General features: G+C 33.8%; 1 protein-coding gene across 1 annotated transcript; it reads right to left on the bottom strand.

Moving 5' to 3' along the window:
* Positions 1 to 9,462: 9,462 nt before the first annotated feature.
* On the bottom strand, positions 9,463 to 23,969 carry LOC134236892 (uncharacterized). The gene is made up of 8 exons (XM_062719046.1): positions 23,892 to 23,969; positions 19,818 to 19,859; positions 17,398 to 17,612; positions 15,866 to 15,973; positions 11,498 to 11,543; positions 11,268 to 11,371; positions 11,107 to 11,172; positions 9,463 to 10,613 (listed from the first exon to the last, which is right to left on the bottom strand). The coding sequence occupies exons 3-8, from the start codon at positions 17,564 to 17,566 to the stop codon at positions 9,463 to 9,465; spliced, it is 1,644 nt and encodes a 547-aa protein (XP_062575030.1). The 5' UTR covers positions 17,567 to 17,612; positions 19,818 to 19,859; positions 23,892 to 23,969.

Raw genomic sequence — 23,969 nt, 5'->3', positions numbered from 1 at the left:
ATATCAAATTTAATTTAAATGTATGAGAAAAAAAATCAAACCTAAAAAACATTTGAATGGAAAAGAATAAACGAAAACCCAAGGGTGGTGCAGTAGGAGCAATTTTCAGTACCAAAATTTTCCAAATCAGCCTTTTTGAAGGCGTTATTACGCCTTTCTATTCCAAAAGGCGTTATTAAGCCTTTCGACAAGACGTTTTTACGCCTTTCTAAAAGACGGTATTACGCCCTTCTAAAAGGTGTCATAATGTCTTTTTTTTCACTGCATGACTTACTTAAGCCACCGGGGAGGGGGGGGGGGTCTTAACTTCTGGACATGAATTTCACAATTAGATATAGGGCTAATTTCTCAAAAAATAATTTACACAGATGTTGTAATGAGATTTCCATGCAGGGAAAAAATTTATATGCGTAAGACCATAAGTATATGTTCAATGTTGAACCAAATAAGGCCTTCTCTAATGCCAACCACACCTCTACCAAGGGTCATTTATTTCAATTGCTCATTATACCCATGCAAATAGTTTGTCAGATTTTTTCCAAGAGGATAGACATATATTTTTAAATAACATATTTGATTACGTTGCAAGCAAAGCCCCAAGCTGTATCCGCCTGTATCCTAGATTTTCACAACTTGTAGAGTGTTGACTTTTCTAAATTGAATGCAAACAGTTGTCAGTGAGATGTGTAGGAATATAGAGAATTCCATAAATAAAGATGGTTTTGATTCAAGCTTTCATGTTTTTATTAACATGAAATAACATCTTTTTATTTTCCATTTTAAACAGATGGCTATAGTCTTGCTATAGTTAAAATATAATAATCCATCTATTGATAGCTTGGTTCCTGAACATTTTATGCAGTGTGGTAAAAAAAATGTTTGGGAAAATTATTTCATTTAAATAAAGTTTTACCGAGAGCCCCCTCCCCCCCTCGAGTTTGGGCAGTTGAGTGGGGCGGGATGGGGGCTATGAAAAGCACGGGCCTGGCAAAGGCAAAATAATGGTTAATCAAAGAGCGTAATAACGCCTTTTAAGAAGAGGTCCAGGACCCACATCACTCACCTGAGCTCTGGCTATGTAAAACTAAAAGCAAAAATCAGTTCAGTACTGAAAAATTTAAATATAAAAGTGGGTTCAAGTGGGATCATGATTTGCACAAACTTGAATCTACACAACATGAGGATGTTTCCATATAACTATGACCAATCATGGCTACTTCTTGAGAAGAAGAATTTTAAAGATTTTTCCCATGTTTTCCTATGTTATGCTTTGATCCCTCATTGTGGCCCCATCCTACCCCTTGGGGTCATGATTTGAACAAACTTGAACACTACCAGTGGATGCTTCCACATGAGTTTCAGTTTTCATGGCCCATTTGCTCTTGAGAAGATTTTTGAAGATTTTCCCCATGTATTCCTATGTTAAACTTTGACCCCCATCATGGCCCCACCCTACCCCTGGGGGTCATGATTTGAACAAACTTGAATCTACACTACCTGAGGATGCTTACACATGAGTTTCAGTTTTCATGGCCAGTTGTTCTCGAGAAGAAGATTTTTTTAAAGATTTTCCCCATGTATTCCTATGTTAAACTTTGACCCCCCTCATGCTCCACCCTACCCCTCGGGGTCATGATTTGAAGTAATTTAAATTTACACTACCAGAGAATGCTTCCACACGAGTTTCAGTTTTCATGACCCAGTGGTTCTTGAGAAGAAGCTTTTTAAAGATTTTCCCTATGTATTCCTATGTTAAACTTTGACCCCTCATCATGGCCCACCCTAACCCTGAGGGTCATGATTTGAACACACTTAAATCTACACTACCTGAATATGCTTTCACATGAGTTTCATTTTTCCTGGTCCAGTTGTTCTTGAGAAGAAGATTTTTAAAAGATGCCATTAATTTTTCACTAATTCATAATTATCTCCCCTTAGAAGAGGACGTGGCCCTTCATTTGAACGAACTTTAATTCCCTTCACCCATGAATACTTTGTGGCAAGTTTGGTTGAAATAGGCCATGTGGTTCTTAAGAAGTTGACGTAACAAGTATGTACACTAACATGGAATTTGACGAGCTCCTCTCTGCCGTCAATGAAGCATATCAAAGCGCTAACAAGCCACAAAGAGACATCCCTTATCCAGATGCTGAAGATCTTATCTTCCTACTAAAGTGTGTCTTAGAAAACAATTACTTTGAATTCAATGGAAAATACTACAAACAAATTATAGGCTGTAGTATGGGTGCGACACCATCCCCTGAAATCTCAGATACAAGAATGTATCAAATCACAAATCATTTTATGTCAAAATTCAAATTCGCCAACCAAGTCCTCTATCATGGTAGATATAGAGATGACGGGTGTATAGCCTTCAACGGCACAAAAGAGGAAATCCTACAATTCTTCGATATCGGCTATACCTGTCACGATCACTTAAAATTCACATTTGAAATCTCAGGTGAAAGTGTTAACTTTCTTGACACCACAGTATACAAAGGCCTGAGATTCCATTAGAGTAATGTCCTCGATATACAATCATATGTAAAACCAACAAATAATTTTCAGTATTTACACAGAGAAAGCGCCCACAGTCCTTCAGTATTTAAAGGACTTATAAAAGGTGAATGCATCAGACATGCAAGAAATACAAGTGATTCATCTATCTATCCTGACAACAGTTTTAGCAAACTTTAAGACACACTTAATCAAGAGAGGTTACTCTGATAAGGAAATCGATCCCATTATCACTGAAATGGGCAAAACAAACAGAGAAAAGTACTTGCACGAAAAAATCATGAAAGAAAAACAGCGTCAACTAAATATTATGATTACCAAATACAATCCATATATCAAGGGTTTAAAAAAACGCCTTCTCAAACACTGGAACATTTTGCAAACAGACACAATTTGCAAAGAGTTATTTATCGATGAACCAATAATCGCCTACAGTAAACACAAAAACATAGGCGAAATGATAATTAAGTCACGCTTACAATAGCTTAAGACTAATACTCAAGGTCGGGCTCCTGATGATGGCGGGCCTTAAGAGCAAAAAATTATATTTCTCTTTAAAAACCGCCGAAACACTCTATGTCTCCATAATAACACTTTATTGAAAAAATCATAAGTGGTCTTGAGTGTCGAGCCCTGCTAAATTTACAACAGGCTTGGTTGATTGATGTCTTTTTTCAAAATCAAAAAAGAAGATAATGTGAAAAGTTTACAACGACAACAACAACGACGACGGACAACGGACAAATTATGATCAGAAAAGCTCAGTTGAGCCTTTGGCTCAGGTGAGCTAAAAAGGCATAAAAACGCCTTTTGTAAAGGCGTGATAACGCCTTTCGGAATGGGAAGGCGTCGTTAACGTCTTTTTGAATGGAAAAGTGTAATAATTAACACTTTGTTTTCAAAAGGCGTTATTACGCCTTTTCGCATCGATCTGCACGGATCACGTGATATGGGCGGTCACTTGACATGCTCCGCAGCGTTCTGTCACAGGCGCTTAAAGATTTTTCCGACTCGTATATTTCTTACCATGCAATTTATTTTTATGCCCCCGTAATCGAAGATTCAGGGATAAACAGTTTTTGTCGTGTCCGTCCGTCTGTTTTTCTAGCTGTCTGTTTGTTCACAAAAACTTTAACCCTGTCCACAGCTTTTGATTTAGTGGAACTATGACTTTCTTATTTTACATATGTATTCCTTGTGACAAGACCTTTCTACTGGTACCTTTTGACCTTGACCTTGGAGTTTGACCCATTTTTACACTAAAATCCAAGCTTTTACTTTAGTCATAACTTTGGAATGGTAGATACTTGGACTTTCATACTTCAAATATTCAATTCCTTGTAGCAAGATCTTTTATTGGATACCAACAACTATGACCTTTGGACTTTGACCTTGGAGATTTCCATACTTACGGAAAAACTTTAACCTTGGCCATAACTTTCGAACAGTAAGGAGTAGGGCTTTCATACTTCAAATATTCAATTCTTGTAGCAAAAACTTTAATTGTACATCAAGAACTTTGACCTTGACGGTTGACCTTCTTTTTAAAGAAATTAACTTTGGCCACAACTTTTGATTGGTCAGGGCTAGGGCTTTCATATTTCAAGAATATATCTTGTGAGAAGATCTTAATTTGGGTACCAATATATTTAATTTGCATTTAAGAAAAGTTTATTCTTTGCTATTTTGCTATACGAGGGCATCAGTGTTTCACAAAGACACATCTTGTTTATTGCAAAAACAGTCCATTTGTCAGAAATGGCCAAATCTCGGCAATAGTTTGGGTGGATAATGATATCTTTTCCAGAACGAGCATGGTGACCATCAAAACCCAAGTCCTCTCTCTTTGGAGCGTCGTTTATTCAATGTGGAAAAAGCATGGATGCATTCTTTTTATCCTTTTTAATATGTTTAAACTCTAAAGTATATGATATTTTAAGACTAATAATAATCATATTATTGTTAAGATATTCAACTATTTTTGTAACTGTAAGTTGGCGATATTTCATATCGAATTGGTTAACAAAAGACACATCTTTTCCCCAGCTTGCTTTCACTGTACAGTGTATAATAGAGCAAACATCATTTTAAAACATCTCCCTTCCTTCACTTAAACAATCAATCAAATTAATGATAAAACTTCTTGCAAGTCGATTGTCTTTATAAACCGTGTACAAATTATTATATGCTTCTGTAAAGGAATATCCAAGATACACGCTAATCTTTACAGCCGTACGTTGCTCGAATACGACTGAGTCAATCATTTATTTTCACAATTGATCTACATATTGACGTCATTTTCAAATTGTGACGTTACAAATATGGGACAAATCATTTCATTACATATGCTATTTATGAAACACGTGTATGATTCTCTGTGTGCCAAATTTCATTCTGATCTGAATTTTGGTTCTGTAAATACTAAGTATATATATAAGATAGTTCGAGTACTTTTTGATCACCCCTCTTAGTTTTTGCCCTGTCCGTCTATCTGTCTGTTTCTTCGCAAAAACTTAAATCTTGCCCATAACTTTTGACTGGGTGGGACTTTGGATTTCATGTTTCACAGGTGGATTTCTTCTGACAAGACCTTTCTTTGACCCTTTGACTTTGGAATTCGACACACTTTTACACCTAAATTCAATACTTTTACTTTAAATTGGCCTTCACATTTGAACGGTAAGGGCCAGGGCTTTCATACTTTACATATGTAATTCTTGTGACAAGAGCTTTCATTGAATTCCTACATCTTTGACCTTTTTGATCTTGACTTTGGCCTACTTTAAAAATAACTTTATCCTTGGCCATACTTTTTGAACGGTAAAGGTTAGGTCTTTCCTACTTCACATAGATGTATTCCTTGTGACAAGGCCTTTCTTCAGAAATAAACAACCTTAATTAAGCCTGACCCTTTGACCCCGGAGTTTGACCTACCCTTAAAAAAGTTAACCTTGGCCACAACTTTTGAACATGGTAATAGGGTTTTATATGTCACATTTGTATTTCTTGTGAGAAGGCCTTACTTTAATTGATTATCAATATGTTTGATTAACTTGTACATTTGAGAAAATTTAACCTTCGCTATGTTGTCATACGGGGGCATCAGTGTTTCACAAATACATCTTGTTTATGGTTATATTTACACAATTACACTTGTTTATATTGTCAATATTGCAGTGTTTCCTCATTTGAGTTTTTATCTGGCAATATTTCCATTTCTAATTTTTTTCTCTGTGATATCTGTTTGAAAGTTGGAGGAGTTTATTTCTTGATAATCCTGCTTGAATGTAAATAAGGCAGGTCGATAGGTCAGCACCTAAGGAGACTTAGTACGCATGCAAATCTCGTGCGCATCTGTCTCTGTGTCTGACTCTAAGGAGGCCAAATATGCATGTAAATCTCGTGCGGCTGCTTTTGGGTTTGACGTCAGTGTGCAGGACTATTGAAATTGGCATGGAACTCCTCGTGTAATTTAAATCTATTAGTCTACATTTTTAATGTCTAAATCTGCAATTTCATTTTACAATGAAATGGAAATATAAGGAATCACTGTCTAGTTTGGAGAGTATGCCAGGGACATCAACAATAGTGGGAAACATGGGATAATTTTAGCATAACGGGCTTCGCCCGTTATGCAAATTATCCCATGTTTCCCACTATTGTTGATGCCCTGGCATACTCTCCAAACTAGACAGTGATTCCTTAAATATAGTCTTGTTTATAGAACCCTCAACAAGATGTGTTGTTCTATACTTAAGGGGGATGTACGGCCACCTTTAGTGCAGTGAGAACAAAATGTAAACATTTCTTCAAATGCCTAAAATACATTATATTTTGATCAAATTTTAACTCCTTATGATAAAGATACAACAAATATGCATAACTGAATGCATGTTGTGTATATATAATCTATACTTTTGCAGAAAAATGCTTTTGATATGCTCATTAGAACTGCGCAGCTACAGAATTCAGCAGAGCCTTAAAAAATCCAAAAAAATATGCAAACTGTGCATTAATGTTCTCTCTACAACCATTTGTTGAGAAAATGTCTAAATATTACACTTTTAAATGATAATTTCAAGTTCAAAACAAGGTACCGTTGTCTTCAAAAAGAGTGTAAAGAACCATGAAAGTAGTTCATGGATAGCAGCACGTGGTCTATTTTTAGCACAGAATTTTGTTTTCCAGATCTCTTCTTAATATGGAGGGGCATAACAATCTTTAAATGTAGAAGAGAATTACAGTTGCAAAATATTTCAAATAATATGAACACTTTTAAAAGAGGAAAGGTGTTATAGTGTGGCTTGAAGTGTTTTATTTAGTATTATTATCGAACAGTTGTTAAATAGTGTACGTATTGATATAAAAAAAAATCGTAAACTTTTTGATTCCAGGTAAGGAAAAATGAGCACCATCAAAGTTAAAAATTAAAAGTTTGTAAGTTTGCCACAGATAACTTATATTATCTATCAAAATTTTAATTATCACCAATGAAACACAAAGAAATTTAGACACATAAAATCGATATGAATGACCTTGTTTTAGTACCTTCTAGTACGATGGGTGATCAAAAAGTTCGCGAACTATCTCTATATCTACAAAACCACAATTCAGATTAGAAACATAGCCAAACGCAAGTTCTATAAATAGCAAATGCTGAAGTTTTGCTCCTTGTTTGTGACGTCACAATCTGAAAATGACGTCATTATGCAGGTACTTGTGACGAAAAATGGTTGTCGCAGTGGAACTCGTTCAACAAACGACTATGATATTTATTGTATATCTTAGAAATGCCTTTGAAGTAGCGTATAAGAAATTGTTTACAGTTTATTAAGACAAATGACTTTTTATAATTTCAATCAATGATTGGATAGATCGTTTAGTGAAGGAAGGCAGATGGTTAAATATGATACTTGTTATATTGCCCGGTGAAAGCAAGTTTGAAAAGGGATGTGGTTTTAATTAAGCAATATGCTATCAAGGACCTCCAATTTACACTTTGAAAAGTACTTGAATATTTCAACAATAATATAACTATCAAATACCTAAGATATTGTTTACTTTTTGATCACCCCTCGTATACTGTGTCAAATAAACATGCATTTACAATTTTCATTACAGTGGAGCAACATTTGAAAAGGAATGAAATCATTCAGAGTGGGTTAGGAGACTTAATGAATAAAAAAAACTTTTTTTTCTATTTGCCCATATTGTCAAAATTACAATTTTACAAAGTAAAGAAAAAAAAAACTCAACATAATTAAATATTTTATACCATCATTAAAATGACGTTTGGTGGTCCTCCCAACTCAGGTAAAAATTATAGGGTCCGTATTTAAGGGGAGAAAAAAAATCCTTAAAATTTTAACATAATTGTTGACGGAAGAAAAAAATATCGTGTAATTGGATGTAAAAAAAAAAAAGAGTCGGGCCATTTCTAGGCAGTAGATCGGGAGATTAGGGCAACCAAATATTTTTATAACAAGTGGTCTTGTAAGGCTAGTACATGTTCCATCACATACTTAGTAATGCAAAATATTTGAATCTTTGGCACTATTTTAAAGACAAACATAGGATTTTCGGGGGGGGGGGGGGGTTAGCCTCTCAATTTTTTTTTTTGCGATGATAGACATAGCATATGCAATGGACCTTTCTTTGCACATATTGTGCTCGCTTCTAAATTTCAAAGAAACAACATAATATATTATCAAGCTTCGTATGTTCAATGAGCGAAAGCTTACAACGTTGACAACATAAGGAGACATGATGCGTTTTTATGTCCAAACATAACTCCATACAATGTGTGGGTCATTGCATACAATCTAGCTATTTATGTGAGGTGCCTGAAGGAAATCCTATAACTGCCTATTTTTTCTATCTAACTTCTAAACAAAATAGACATATGTACCAACTTTTCGAATGTAAGACATGGAATTACAATTTGTTTTTCATGCACCTCATATTGTTTAACATTTTCAAATTAAATGCTAAGCATCCTCCTTGCAGTGCCCCATTTGAAAATAACTTCTATCGCCACAGAAAAAAAGACCCACCTTAAACACATATGTTTAGGACATTTTTATTTTTTTTTCTTGAGTTTTAAAGAAACCAACAAATTATCAAGACTTGTTTGATGACAAATTAAATATAATCATGGTAATAAACGGATCTATCCATAGCAGATATATGCACATGCCAACCACGTGCTCAGTGGAATATTATTAACGAGGAAACTCGAGCTGTAAATAGAACAATTTTTCCCGATTTGCTGGAGTGGGGTTAAAATCGCGTTTTTTCAATAGTCAGACGATGCGATGCAACAAATAAAAGTAGTACGTAATATAACCTAATGATTATTACTTAATAATTTCTTGTCTTGATGTTATTATGGTCGCATTTATTCTAAAATCAATGTTATTCGAACTCTGTGTGACAGAGGAATGGCGGACGAAATAAACACATGGCCTCAGGAAGACATCCATACGAAAAATCAAATTTTCAAGAATTATGTATTATGACAAGAAAAAAGCGAAACAAATGGTTGTAGCCATATTATCAATGAATTAAACTAACACCATTTTTAATGCATTAATCATCTCGTGAATGCTGTAGCTGCGCAGTTCTAACATGAATAATTTCCTCCCAATTAAAACAAAATAAACTTAATTGTTTACTAATTTTGGTCTCTAACAGTAGGTAATTAGTGCATTAGCACTTTGGGTAACTTTGGGCTAGTTTAGTAGAGTATAAAGCGCATTCTTGACATTTCTTATTTTACACCAGACTAGATCCAATATGGCTTGTACATCCCCCTTAACCAAAAACCTGTTACAAATATTCAAATCTGTTTCTAACTTTATGAAATAGGAATTAAACACACAACTGTCTTTGGTCATTCTTCTCATATAATGTCCTAAAACACTTCTTGCCAAAAACATACGTGCTTCAGCTCGGACGACACATATTTTCTAATTCATCTCTCGCTAGCGCTGTAACCAAGGGATGTAGCATGTAATCATTTGACATATCTAACTGATGCATTCTGTCCAGGAATATAGGAATTTTTTCTTTATCAATACTAACTTCGAAGAATGATTTATTATCCTTTGGACGTACTAGCTGAATAATGGCATCAATATTACAATGCCTCAAGACAGCTTCCGGGTCCTTCTCGTAAAGTGAATGGAAGGCGCAAATGTAGATAAAGGGATGCCAGAAGACGTACTGTGTTGATTCAGGGGGAACATCATTTTGTTGATCAGAATTCCTCGGTTTTAGGTATCTTCCTAACTCATTTTTGTACATTCCATCAAATGACGAACCTTGAATTACAAACCCCATGTTTTCGCACAATTCAGCATCAAAACCATTTGACCGATCAAATTTGCCTTTCAAACATATGTACATTATCCATTGATAAATTAGCTTGGTTTTTTCATTGTTTAAAGCTGTCAAGTGCTCTACAAACGATTTCAAGAGATCACGATGAATTAGATATGCAGGAATGACATCATCATGAAACTTTGCCAGTACATTCATTTTTAATGGAATGCCAATATGACTTCCTCTTCTTAACATATCAAATTCCAGATCTTGGCATTCGCAAATTTTTTTCTCACACGGGTCCTTAATGTTTTCTTTAAAATATGTCTTATACTCTTCATACCTAGCTTCATTTTCGGTATCAAGACTTATTTCTTTATCAAAGAGATACTTTGCTTCTTTTTCTAACATTTGATGATATTTCTTTGACAAATCGGACCTCATTCCAATTACAATTTTGACATGCGCGACTTCATGTAAAATGTCCACAAGAGACTTGCATGCATTTGTTACATTTTTCATGGAACAAGGGTCTTCATTCCAAATACCAAACCAGCCATACACAAACATCACGGTGTTCTCGTCGATTACTTTTGGTATTTCTGTATATCTACACTGGATGATTTTCCAGTCCTTATTTTCTTTCACATACGCCGTCAGTATACGTAATGATGTGCTGGAAACAGAACTTCCAAATTTTCCCAAAATGACAACACACTTTTCACGTGATAGTGTTCCTAAAGCATTTTTGACTACGCGCATATCTTCCGTCACTAATAAATGTAGAGAAATGTTTGTAAGCATTAAAATAAAATGTACTCTACAACAAGTAAAATTAAAAATTTTAAATCATCTTTGACAAAGATTTATAATATCAAATCAGATCTTTAAATCATGAAATAATGTCAGTATCTCCTCAAGATAAACCTTTCTGATATAAACTTTTATAAATGCACTATTACAGTGTTGAAGAGAATCAAACTTTAAATGTCTAAATTTAAGGTTTCATAGCCCTACGAGATAAAAGGATGGATTTATATTATATTTCACTCCCTTTGGGGCATAAATAGTCATCTCCATTATGATGCAAAAAGTCTTAAGACATGATTTAATTAAATTAAGACTTAATTAAATTATCAAATTAAGTCATGTTTAGGCACTTTTTTTCCCAACATTACAGATAGTCTGCATGTTTTATTGTTTTATAATATGAAAATAAATCTTATTAATTAATTAAACAAATTAATTGAACAGAATTAATATTACCCGGTTGATGATGAGAAACTCCGGCCTGTGTGATCATGGGCTGTTGTTCTTCAGGCTTTCCTGAACCTAAAGCAAACAAGTATACAAATCAATCTTCATATTTTTCATGATTTTTTTTTATTTATTAACCAATCCAAAATTGAAGCTTATGAAATTCTCACCAGTATTGCCTCGTCTCCGCCGATACATAATAACAATGATCAATACAGCAATTGCAACAACAACAAAAGCAGTAACAAGTCCGGCGATCAGTCCTGTGTTGGTTCTGTAAAAAATATTTGTGATTCTGAGAATTTTGTTTAAATATCCAAACAATGTATTCATTTTTTTCAGTTCAAAAATACCATGAAACAAATTACTACGGTATCAGGAAAAGTAGTTTGTTGCTTACCCTAGATCTGCATCTTTTGGAGTATTGTTACCAAAACAAGCTGGATCTAAAAATATTTTTAGTATTTTAACGCAGTGGTGTGATACAAGTACCAGCAAATTATACAATAATAGGGAAAAATGCAGGACAAAAACAATTTTTTTATATTATATACACGAATTCCAGTCACTAATAAATAAAGATGTTTTATTTCAAAATCGAAATCTGGTTTGATTTTGACTGATAAATGAGTTAGTTGAAACTATAAGGTAACCCGAAAACATGGAAATACTCAGTATATATCCCATGTATGCTTCCCACACGCATCTGTCCATTAATACCGCGGAACATTAACTGGCAAAATTGGAAGTATACAGCTTACGTCATTTCTATCTGTTACAATTAAAACATTCAGTGATAGACAACGAAATGGGCGGGTACAATTCGACGCGGACGTTTGGAAAACATCGGATTGAAATAGCAGGTCGAAATTCATTTTCAATCCACCTGAGCTGTTTTCAAAGCAAAGAGTGAATGTATGATCCAAAAATCAACTATATTTCAACTCCCACATACGTATTGTTTGAAGTTCACATTAACATGAGTTTTAGCTTATAATTTTAAGAACGCGAAATATCATACAAGACAAAGATTATTTTTCAGGAGATATTTGATTCTAGAAGGGGGGGGGGATAAAAAATTGTTGAGTCAGGTCATAGCTTAACATGACAACATATTTTATTTCTAGGATTATAAGAGTACACGAGTTTTATACTTATTCTCACTGAAAACTGTTGGACAACTTTATTTAAAAATCGTTCAACCCCCCCCCCCCCCACCACCACCACCAACACAAAGATATACATATATTTACCAAACAGAAATGAAATATTTCTCCCTTAAATATTTATTCATTTAAAACACTGGACAAAAAAATTCAAACTGTACCAAAATTGAAATTATTTGTCTTCTGGGTCAATCAGTAATAATGTGCCTTCTACACACTTCTAGCTGAGGTGGATTGAAAACGAATTTCGATCTGCAATTTCAATCCGATGTTTTCCAAACGTCCGCGTCGAATTGTACCCGCCCATTTCATTGTCTATCACTGAATGTTTTGATTGTAACAGATAGAAATGACGTAAGCTGTATATTTCCAATTTTGCCAGTTAATGTTCCGCGGTCTTATTGCATTGGAGTTTATCATATATAAATTATTATACTTATTTTCCTCATAGGTATGGCACGCCAAATTCACAAAAATGAGTTAATCATAGTTTCACAATCGATAAACTAAGTTTATCGGTTGTAAACTATAGTTTACGGACTGTAAACTATAGTTAACAACGTTAATCTATTCTTACATCTGTAAACCATAGTTAACGCGATAATCTGTGTTTCACAAGCGTAAACTATACTTAACACCGAAAACAATCATTTGCGATTGCAAAACATATATAATCTGATAAATACAGTTTCACAATTTGTAAACTATAGTTTACAAACGGTTAAGTATAGTTAACGATCTGATAAATATAGTTTCACGATTTGTGAAACTATGATTAACAACTCTTAACTATAGTTTACGATTGTAAACAATAGTTTACAAACGTGAATCTATGTTTATCAACAAAATCTATTGTTAACGCTTATTTCAGACAGATAAACTTAGATTAGCATTCGTAAACTATAGTTAACAACCGTTAAATATAGTTTTACAGATGAAAACTATACTTAACGAATCGTTAACTATAGTTTACGATTTGTAAACTATAGTTTACAGTCGATAAACCTAGTTTATCAATTGTAAAACTAGGTTTAGCTCATTTTTGTGAATTTGGCGTGCCATACATAGGGATAATATTCAAAATGAACCAGGCAGTCATTATGTTGGCTAAGAAAAGCTCGGGAAATGGGGTTAATATGTTTGTTTGCAAGAAAATATTGACAAGCGCTGGTTACATTAATATTGGGTTAGGGGTATATTGCTGAGAAAAAATGGGTATACAATGCACACGTTAACTGAAAGGAAAACCAAAATAAAGTTGACAGCCTCACAAACCAAAATAGCGGACTAATTGTACTAGCTTAGGCTTTTTTGGGATTGTACTAAATATTGATTGCCTTCTGTTTGTATTGTTATGCGTTAAGTTATCGACACTTTTGATTGTAAACCTTCCGATTCCTCTCTAACAAGCAAGGGCCCTTCGTCGGAAAAAATCACAATAAACTGCACATTAACTTGTTTTGCATTTTCCTTTGTTAGACTATGCAATGCCAAAGCCAACTGAACTTCCGTCAACAATACAATGATTGCAAGAAATTCAAATCGTCCGTGAATATCAACAAGAGGCCCATGGGCCTTATAGGTAACCTGAGCATCATGCAACAACTTTACAACTATTGACTTTCGTTCATGTTTTAACACTGTTTAAACTAGACATCATGGCATTCACAATTTTGAAAGCAGCACTATTGCTAATCATAACTATACACTTAGCATGTTTAGTTTGGTTGCTTAATACCCATAGACAGAGTAGGGGAACAAAAAATGCATTTCGACTAATCAGTAATATTCAGCAATAATTAGTATAGTGCCAGTACCACACATGAACCCCTGACCCTTGGTCCACACTTGCTTATCAAAAATATTTGATTAATACAAAGGAGAAGATTTCAATCAATTAATTCATTTTCATTATATAAGTAGAGCCCCCCCACCCCCATGGTACCTTTACTCAGGGGCGTTGAAATTCACAATTCAGGAAGAATGGCCCTTGCTCATCATAGCTATATAGGTAGTTCATATGCTTAATACCCAGGAGCAGAGAAGAAGATTTTTGAACAATTTCTGCATTTTCTCTACCTAACCAATAGAGCCCCGCCCTAACAACAGAAACCCTGACCCAGGGGTCATAAAATTCACAATAGCATTCTTCCTCATCAGGACTATGTACTTAGTTAGTTTATTTAATACCCAAGAACAGAGAAAAAAGATTTTAAAAGAAATAATGTATTTTCACTATATAATCAATAGAGCCCCACCCTAAGACCAGAACCCCTGACCCTGGGGCCATAAAAATTCACAATTTTGGAAGAGGCATTCATGCTCATCATAACTATATACTACGTTAGTATATTTAATACCTAGCAGTAGAGAAGAATATTTTCCAACAATTTCTACATTTTCTCTATATAACCAATAGAGCCCCGCCCTAACACCAGAACCCCTGACCCTGGGGCCATAAAATTCACAATTTTGGAAGAAGCATTCTTGCTCATCATAACTATATACTTAATTAATTCGTTGAATACCCAGCAGCAGAGAAGAAGATTTTCAAACAAATTCTGCATTTTCTCTATGTAATCAATAGAGTCCCGCCCTAACACCAGAACCCCTGACCCTGGGGCCATAAAATTCACAATTTTGCAAAAGGTATTCTTCCTCTGACATCATAACTATGTCCTTAGTTTGTTTATTTAATACCCAGGAGCAGAGAAGATTTTTAAAGAAATCACGCATTTTCACTATATAATCAATAGAGCCCCGCCCTAGCACTAGAACCCCTGACCCTGGGGCCATAAAATTCACAATTTTGCAAAAGGAGTTCTTCCTCATCATAACTATGTCCTAAGTTAGTTTATCTAATACCCAGGAGTAGAGAAGATTTTTAAAGAAATAATGCATTTTCACTATATAATCAATAGAGCCCCACCCTAGCACTAGAACCCCTGACCCTGGGGCCATGAATTTCACAATTTTGGTAGAGGACTCAATGGTCATTCCATTCATGCTAACAGTTTGACCGCTTGATGTCCAGGAGTAAGGAAGAAGATTTTTAAAGATTGCACTAATTTTATTGTTTTGGCCCCATCCCTCAGGCCTCAGGGGGCAGGGACCATGGAATTCACAATTTTTGTTCCCCTTCACCAATGGATGCTTTGTGTAAAATTTGGTGGAAATTGGTTGAGTGGTTGCAGAGAAGAAGCTGTTAACACACGACGAACGACGCACGACGACGGACGAAAACAGATAGCAATAGGTCACCTGAGTTTACTCAGGTGACCTAAAAAGCAATGTGTTCATGGATGTACTTTAAATGCATCAGTATGTACTATGGGAGATGTATTGACATCGATATTATATCGTCATCAATATTCACGTGTTTCTATTTTTATTTACCACTTTTCGTACGTGACGTCACACATTTCATGGTTGCGTAATTCTGTCAACCACGGATTTAAGAGCACCGAACAAGTTATCAAGACACCGCTCTGACCATGTTTTAAAAACTAATTTTCAGTCAAAAAGTCTTTGCATATTATAACTCCTTGCGTTTGTCCTCTTTCAATCTTTGCATTTGTAACATCTGACAGCGTTATACTTACATTTATACACTTCGTTAGATACATAGGTGCTGTTTGGACACATTGGGATGGTAGTGTTACATGGTTGCCAGTCAATGTAGCCATCAGCAGTAAAAATCGGGCATTGCCCTGAAAACAAATCAGGAGACAAGCATTTTAAAATCTATTGCCCTTCTGTTTTTGTTGACAAAGATTTAATTCACAAATATTCAAAAACATGCTTCTCGAATGAAACATTTGGAGATAACGAACAGTATTCAAGATCAAAAGTCCGTAATATCGGGTGAAAACGAAAGTGTTACAGACAGACAGAAATGTAAAGATGAAAAAGACAGATGGAATTTAATACCCCCTACTTACAGTGAAAGCGAGGAACATTACCTTACATACTTCTTTTACTGATCCTGACATGTTTCATAATGCGATGCTTCTGATTTTTCAGCAATATATTGCTTTTTTGGGTTGTTAGAACGGAAATTAATGTCGCAGTTGCCGCACAAGCGGGTTATGTAATTTTTTTCTTCAATTACTGCATGCGACTTTAATTCCAGTACTAACAAAGAAAGACATTTTATTATTTATATTTACATCTGTTTTAAAAAACATTCAAAGTAAGATTAAGAATGCTTAATATTTTATTATAGACGTATCTGTCTTTTATGCATAACTGCTGAAGTAGCCATTGCTTAAGAAACCTATGCATGTGACTTTTGTTGTGTCGTTTATGGACTGATTACCGTAACGGTAATGGTCTTCATAAAACAAAGGAAATAATATTCAGTTGATGTAAATATATTCGTATGTTAACTTTCATAGCCCTTTGTGGCATCACTATACATGTATCTTCAAGGATGATGATTTGAACAATTTATGAATTACTCTTTGTGACGAGGCCTTAATACGTGGAAGCTTATTAATGCCAAACCTCATCTCTGAAGTTTGAAAAAATTATATTAACACTAAGTCAGAATTTAATATACACACTTTTTAAAAATTACTTGCCCAGCTGATCCTGATAAAAATTTAAATAATTTTCATATATCATCCCATGTAAAAAAAATTTAGAAAACTATTGTGTCACAAACATATCCTTGGACCAATAGTTTAAAAAATAGCATATAAACTATATTTGAAACTTTCACTTCATCAATCTTTTTTCCCCGTGTAACATGTGTAATGGTTCAGGAAAAAAATATTCATTTTTTTTTACTGTAGGTTCCAGAGTCAAATTTTGATCCCAATTTATTGATCAAACTTACCCAATTACTTTTACAATGATAAGCCTTTTTAGACAATAAGTGTACCGCTTGATAATCAAGGGGCAAAATACAAATAGGGACTTTAAGAGACAATGTAATTTAAAACAGAACTTAACACCCTTGGTTCTGTACCCATGAACTTAAAAAGGTTGAGTCTGGAGAGGAATCACCTGATCATTTTGCAAATTAAACGTTTTGCTTACCCCTTACCAAAAATTGCTATAATGTTAAGTATATACATTGTATGTTACTAAAATTAACCGAGACGAATACGGTAATTAATATATATTATACCTGCAATGATCTTTGTTTTCTCCACACATCGTTCCCACTTCCAACCTTTACTGTCAGACAGACAATGATAAACACTCTGTCCACCACAATCCGCCTGTTTTATTGCTGCTCGTGCCTCCCATGTTTCCTTGGTAACAGGACAGGCATCTATGTTCCCTCCCATTGACATATTCGAATAATCTCTCAGTAAAAATCACTGTTCATACAACCTTATGCTGTAATATATATACCCCGGTATATCAAACAAAACTGTTCATAAAATATTATGTTGAACATTAAAAAATGGTCGTAAAAATATGCTGTATTTAAAACTAAACTGTTTATAAATAAAGCATCTCACATACAAAAATGTGTCGTTAACCGTCAACTAGTCTCAATTGATTACGCAAAACTGTTGACCACTTGGAGTTGAACTTTTCTGAAAAGCTTTAACTGTTTTGACTTCTTTGACTGTTAGTTGAATGCTATGCTATGAAAATGTCATGTAAAATACAAGACTGAACTAATTGTTGAACACTCCGATTATGTGATATCTTAATTTGCAGAGTTGGTCCTAGTTGACCACTCGATGTAAGAAAATCTCTCTGAGTTTATTTGTGTTGGGTTTAAAATTACATTAATATATATTTCAGTACCATAATTACAACACATTTTTGAATCAGAGTATGTTGTATGAGAAGGTGGGGAATTTTGAATTGAAACATTGTTGTCTTCATGAATAATTCAGCTTGTCCAATCTCTGTAAGTATAAAATTTAAAGATTTTTCTTACTACTTATTTTTAAACAGATATTAAGTAAAAACTAAAAAATGTAGTCAGTATGGGTCCCTCCTATTGTGTACCTTTTTTAAATATTAAAAGAATTTTAAAAACTTGTCATGCATCAAGTGTTAAAATATGCCATATTGCTATATAGACTAAATCTATACTTTTTCTGTATAAAAAAAAGAACTTGTGAGAGTGTGCCAATTCCATGGCAAGCCCTTTTACTATTTATTCGTGAAATAAAAAAAAAATCTTTCAATAAGAGAGATATCTCTCTAACATAGAGAGATATCTCTTTAGCTTATAGAGATATCTCTTTGACTAAAAAAGATATTTATATACTTTAGAGAGATATCTCTTTAAATAAAAGAGATATCCCTTTTTGTAAGAGAGATATCTCTTTTACTTCGAGAGATGTCTTTATAAGCTAAAGAGATATATCTTTAAGCGAGAGAGATACCTCTAAAATTTAGAGAGATATCTCTTTAAAAAGGTTAAAAGAGATATCTTTCTTAGTTAGAGAGATATCTCTTTAGATTTTCCAAAAGAGCTATCTTTAAAAGCTAAAGAGATATCCCTTTTAATGAAAGAGATATTCTTTTTCTAGTGTTCCTCAAAATAGAATAATTAATTCTCTACTTTAAAACAAAAGCGAAACAGGAAGTAAAATCTTTGGAATTAAGTTTCGATGTTATAGGAAAAAAGACTGAGCAAGCAATTACCCAGAATAATATATGTACTGAGTAGACAAAAATTCTGTAAATCCCCTTCCTGATACAAAAAATAATAATGGCAACTTCGTTGATAAAAATGCTAAAAGTTTAATATTCAGGAATATATATAATCTCAAATGCAATGAACCGAATTTTCTCAGCTGATGAAATAATCAACTTCATGTATTTCTAATTTGAAATCTAGACAAAACTGAACTACTTGTGATGTTTAGTTGAGCAATAATGTAGAATATCATGAATATGTCGAATTAAAAAATACTTTAATGTACTTCCGTCAATAACAAGCTTGCTTCCGGTAAAGGGAGAAGTCATTTTAAATGGAATTAAAATAACAATAATGAAGAGAGATATCTCTTTGCAATAAAGAGATATCTCTTTTTGCCTGAGAGATATCTCTTTTTGACACTTTTGAAAGATGGTTCTTTCATTTTGAGAGATATCTCTTAAGATAAACTAAGAGAGATATCTCTTTTACTTTAAGAGATATCTCTTTAATTTGGAAAGATATCTACAAAAGTAAAAGAGATATCTTTCTAAGTCAAAGAGATATCTCTTTGTCCTTGAGAGATAAATCATTTTACAAAAAGATATCTCTCAGGGAGAAAGAGATACCGGGGTATCTGTTTCACCTAGAGAGATATCTCTCTAAGTATAAGAGATATCTCTCTAAGTTTAAGAGGTATCTCTTTCTCATAGAGATATCTTAAAAATGAGAGATACCTCTTTAAGTTGGGAGATATCTCAATTTTTTGAGATGTAATTTTAAGATAAATTTTATTTTCCGAATAAATAGCAAAAGGGCTTGCCATACAGCTCAAAAGATTTATCATGTATTAATATGAATAGAGTTTTAGAAACCTCATTGTTTTGACTTTTCATACTCAGAAGCATGGCAGTTTAATTTTAGAGAACACTGCTTGCCTTAGATTTCAAATCTCCCTGTGACGTCACAGCTGCGCCAAACTGTGGGATACCAAAAATATCCAATGAGTCATATTCATGGGATAAAAGGGGGTAAACATGGTATAAGACGTCAACATGCGGCGACTGAGACGGGGTTGAGTTAAATTGATATTTCTTTTTCCTTGTGTGATTGTGTCGCTTCAAACGTGGAAAATATAAAATATTTATAAAAGTGTTAACATACAATGTTAGGGGGTTTTATTGAACTTCTGGGGCTCGTTTCTCAAAAAGTCGTAGATTTGGGCCTAAGTTAGTCCGACTAAAAAAGTTACGCCAATATTTAGTCGGGCCTAAATCGCGTTTCAGAAAGCGGCGTAAGATTGGGCCTAAGACTAAGACCTCTCCGCTAGGTACTAAGCATGCGCAGATCGCATTTTATTTGGTTTAGAGACTACAATGACATGTGGCGGATCAAATTAATATCACACTTGAACCTAAATAAAGGATGTAAAGCACAGGAAGCACGGGCACACTTGCATGTTTCCTTTTCACCGTCTTTCAAACAGATCTATTACGCAAACCCATCCGTATTTTCAAGTTCAAAGCATTAACATTGTAGCGGATTCAGAAATCTTGAAAAAGGGCCAGGCAGATTGGGGTCGTGTTAGGCGCCCACAGCTACACTAAACAAATCTGACTGAGTAAATCTTTTATTATAATTTTGGACACAGCCTCCCTCCTCCTCTACATCCACAAGTGTTATATTAGATATCTACATTTAAACCAAATGATGTACATATTCATGATTATACATGTATTTACATGCACTTGCGAAAATTTGAAGTAAAAGGTAATTTAATTTTCCTGTGAGTAAAAGCCATGTATGGCTAGGGGCTGGAACAGGCTCGTAGCAAAAGTTTTGAAAGTCGGGGGAAGGGGGGGGGGGGGCAAGCAGTATCTGAAGGAAATTTTTTTCATTATTTGACGAAATAAATTTTCTTACAGAATGGAAGCTTTCTAGGATGCTTATCAGAAGGCTAGAAACAAGGTTAAAGGACTGGGATGGACAATATGTAATGAATGACACCAGTATTCCAGAAAGCCTGAAGACTTAAAGAAGCAGAGATTTAATTGGTGAAGTGGAGACTCTTAGTGTAGCAAACTTCTGAGAAAAGTGTCTGATAGATATTTTCAGAAATTTATTCTGGCAATATCACTATTTTCAGCATAAAATAAACTTTGAAGTATGATTTATTTGAAGTTATCAAAGTACAAATTTTCAATAATGCAAGGAATGGTTTTGACCTCAATGTGCATTTGACAATCTCAATCTGTGGGCTCTTTTCTGTAGGTTACTTAAAGAATAGGGTCTATAATCCTAGACCACTCAAAAAGAGCAGGCGCCTTCAAATGAGTGTCTAAGCAAAAATACGTGACAAGGTTTTATATAAATTTCAATCTGAAACAACTTTCATTTGTTTTTGAATTAATGGAGATCATTTGGAACATGTAATGTGAGCTTTGCCGTTGTGAAATTCAACGTAGCAAAAATGATGCAACTTGGTTTTGACTATTTACTTTAAAGTTTAAGATTTTGATCAGTTTTCAATATTTTAATTGGTAATTGTACATTATGAATTTTATGGATACATGCATCAGTTTGATAAAAAGAATTTTCAGTATCTTTTTCTTGTGTTTGTCAAATTGAAGATTCAAAATGTAACATATAATATGGAACACCCTTTATTTAGTTTTAAACGAAGCTTCAAAAAATGACATTTTTGACACAGTATATGAGCGACGATTTTATATACATGCAAGCCTTGAACAAGAAAGAAATTTACACATGTAAAATATTTTCTGAATAGAGGCCTAAAATGGCCCATATACCATATATAATTCTTTATAATTTCAATCAATTTATTCAATATGAATTAGACATACATGTATATTGGCAATCAAGGTGATACATGTACCTGCATGTATGATACATGTATTACATTTTGGACTTTTATGTACAGTTTTACACTGATATCGTAATGATAATTTACGTAGGCCATGTAGAAATACATATGTATACTATAGTATACACCATTTGCAATATAACACACGCATTCTCAATTTTAATGGAAATATTTTAAAAATGTATAAAAATTACTATATTTATTGCCTGTAATATGGTTCATAAGAATTCGATTTAAAACTATGAAGCTTTTGCAAGCCATTAAGAAAAAACGATTAACCCATCTACACTTCTCACCTCTCGACAGCGAGTGAACAGTCTTATGAACAGAATACCGGTACTTTAAGTATAATACTCGAACATTTTACAAATTCAAATTTTTATGTTTTATCAATATTATATTTAAATACATGCAATTAAAGGGGAAAATTAAAGAAGGATTGACTTGGTTGATGGTATAGTTACAGTATATATCTCATTATCTAAAACATATTCTTAAAAATGAATATTGTTTGAGGATTTATTGAAACATTATCCATTTCAAAACAAAAAAAATTATCCGGGACCTGGCATCGTTTTAAAAAAGTGAATGGATAGAGGAGGGGGGGGGGGGGGGTTAAGTAATTGAGTGACCAAAATATTCAGCAGAGAAGTGAAATGCTGAAAGTGGGCGTCAGCCCATAAATTATACACCTTTTTAAACAGAAAACGCATTATTTCAATAAAAAAGGCAGGGTTGCAGCCCCCCTCTCCCACAACGCGTGCCTACATTAAAAAATAAACCTGGCACTTTCAAATTTCTACCCAACTAGAATTTAAAATTCTTAATTATAACTTCCTAGTTCAATACACCTTTTGCGGAAAAAAGTCTGCATCTCTACTTTTCTACGTAATATTATATGTTTATTAATTTTCGTGATTTTTCGCATATCATATAATAATGTGCATGTATGCATGTAAAGGGTGTTAAGAAAGTTCGTTCCACATTTTTCTTTTATTTTCAAAAAAAAATACGATGAGAAGATTTTTAGAGTTTGTGATATTTCATATTTACAGAGTCCATTTTTGCTACTGATAAGGTTTTAACTGTCTTTTTGTTGAAACAGTAGGGGGAGGGCAGGTACTGAAACAGATGATGTCTGTTCAGAAAAATTAGGGATGATGCATATTTGTTACATATATTAAGCACATAGGTCAAAACATGCTTTCAAAAACTAAGCAAAAAATTATCAAATCTGTGAAAAATTTCAAAATGACAAACCTATTCTTTAAAAAGTGATCTATCCTTCCTATACCTAAGCTTATCAGCTTGTCTGATTTAAAATAAGCTATGAAGAAACAAAAGTAAAATATCCTTTATTTTCACTCAAATAGACCAGTATTTCTATCATTCAGGTGTTTTGAAAATATATGTATTTTCATATGGAAAAAATCCTATTATTTCCTGCTAGAAATTAATTGCTATAAATCTAAAGCACACTTTTGTGATTTTGTAAGACTTGAAAATTCATCTTAAGTTTTTAGTTAAGCACTACTTTAAATTTTTGAACATATTTCGTCCTGGAACGAACTTTCTTAACACCCCTTATATGAATAGGTATTATATCGCCTAAGTATAAAATAATTTTTTTTAACTCTTTATGATTAAAACATTTGCTCTTTTCCAAAGTTGTGTACAGACTAAGAACTTACGCCTACTCATGAGCAGGCCTAGATTTAAACCAAAATTTAGTCTAGACTAAGTCTCCGCCTTTTTGTGAAACGCAACTTAGTCCGACTTCCGCGTTTAGTCACTGATTTAGTCCGGACTAAGCTTACGCCTGGTCATAGGCCTTTTTGAGAAACGAGCCCCCCTGGTGTGTAAAAGACTAGGCCTAGTACATTGAATTGTCGCGAAGGAATGCTTGTTTATAATGCTATAAGACGTATGTCTTTTGAAATAAAGAAAATTGAAATTGATTATTAAGCCGGCGAGTAGTTTTGGTACATGAATCGAAAACGAAAGTTGTTTCCCCAAACAATTTTATAGAAGGATTTAAAACACAATTTTAAATAATAATTTTTAATAAGAAAATCTTATTAATGCGCAGAAAATGGATTTAAAATTTTTTAGAATTGGATTTACTTACATTCCTCCTACTTCGACTTCTTTCAAGTTAAGGGTTTGAGTTTTTGTTATAGTCTGGACATAACATATGTTAGAGACG

Source organism: Saccostrea cucullata, unplaced genomic scaffold (assembly GCF_032062105.1).
Source record: "Saccostrea cucullata isolate Sc308-1 unplaced genomic scaffold, CSIRO_AGI_Scuc_v1 ctg34, whole genome shotgun sequence".
Lineage (NCBI taxonomy): Eukaryota > Metazoa > Mollusca > Bivalvia > Ostreida > Ostreidae > Saccostrea > Saccostrea cuccullata.
This window is presented reverse-complemented; position numbering and strand designations above follow the sequence as displayed.

Bases quoted from the DNA above. Each gene is read 5' to 3' on its own strand.
- LOC134236892 (XM_062719046.1), bottom strand. From the start codon at position 17,566: ATGTCAATGGGAGGGAACATAGATGCCTGTCCTGTTACCAAGGAAACA. The intron at 15,974-17,397 runs GTATAATATATA...ATTTGTTTTCAG, and splicing joins GAAAACAAAGATCATTGCAG to GGCAATGCCCGATTTTTACT. The intron at 10,614-11,106 runs GTAATATTAATT...TACATTTATTAG, and splicing joins AGTTTCTCATCATCAACCGG to TGACGGAAGATATGCGCGTA.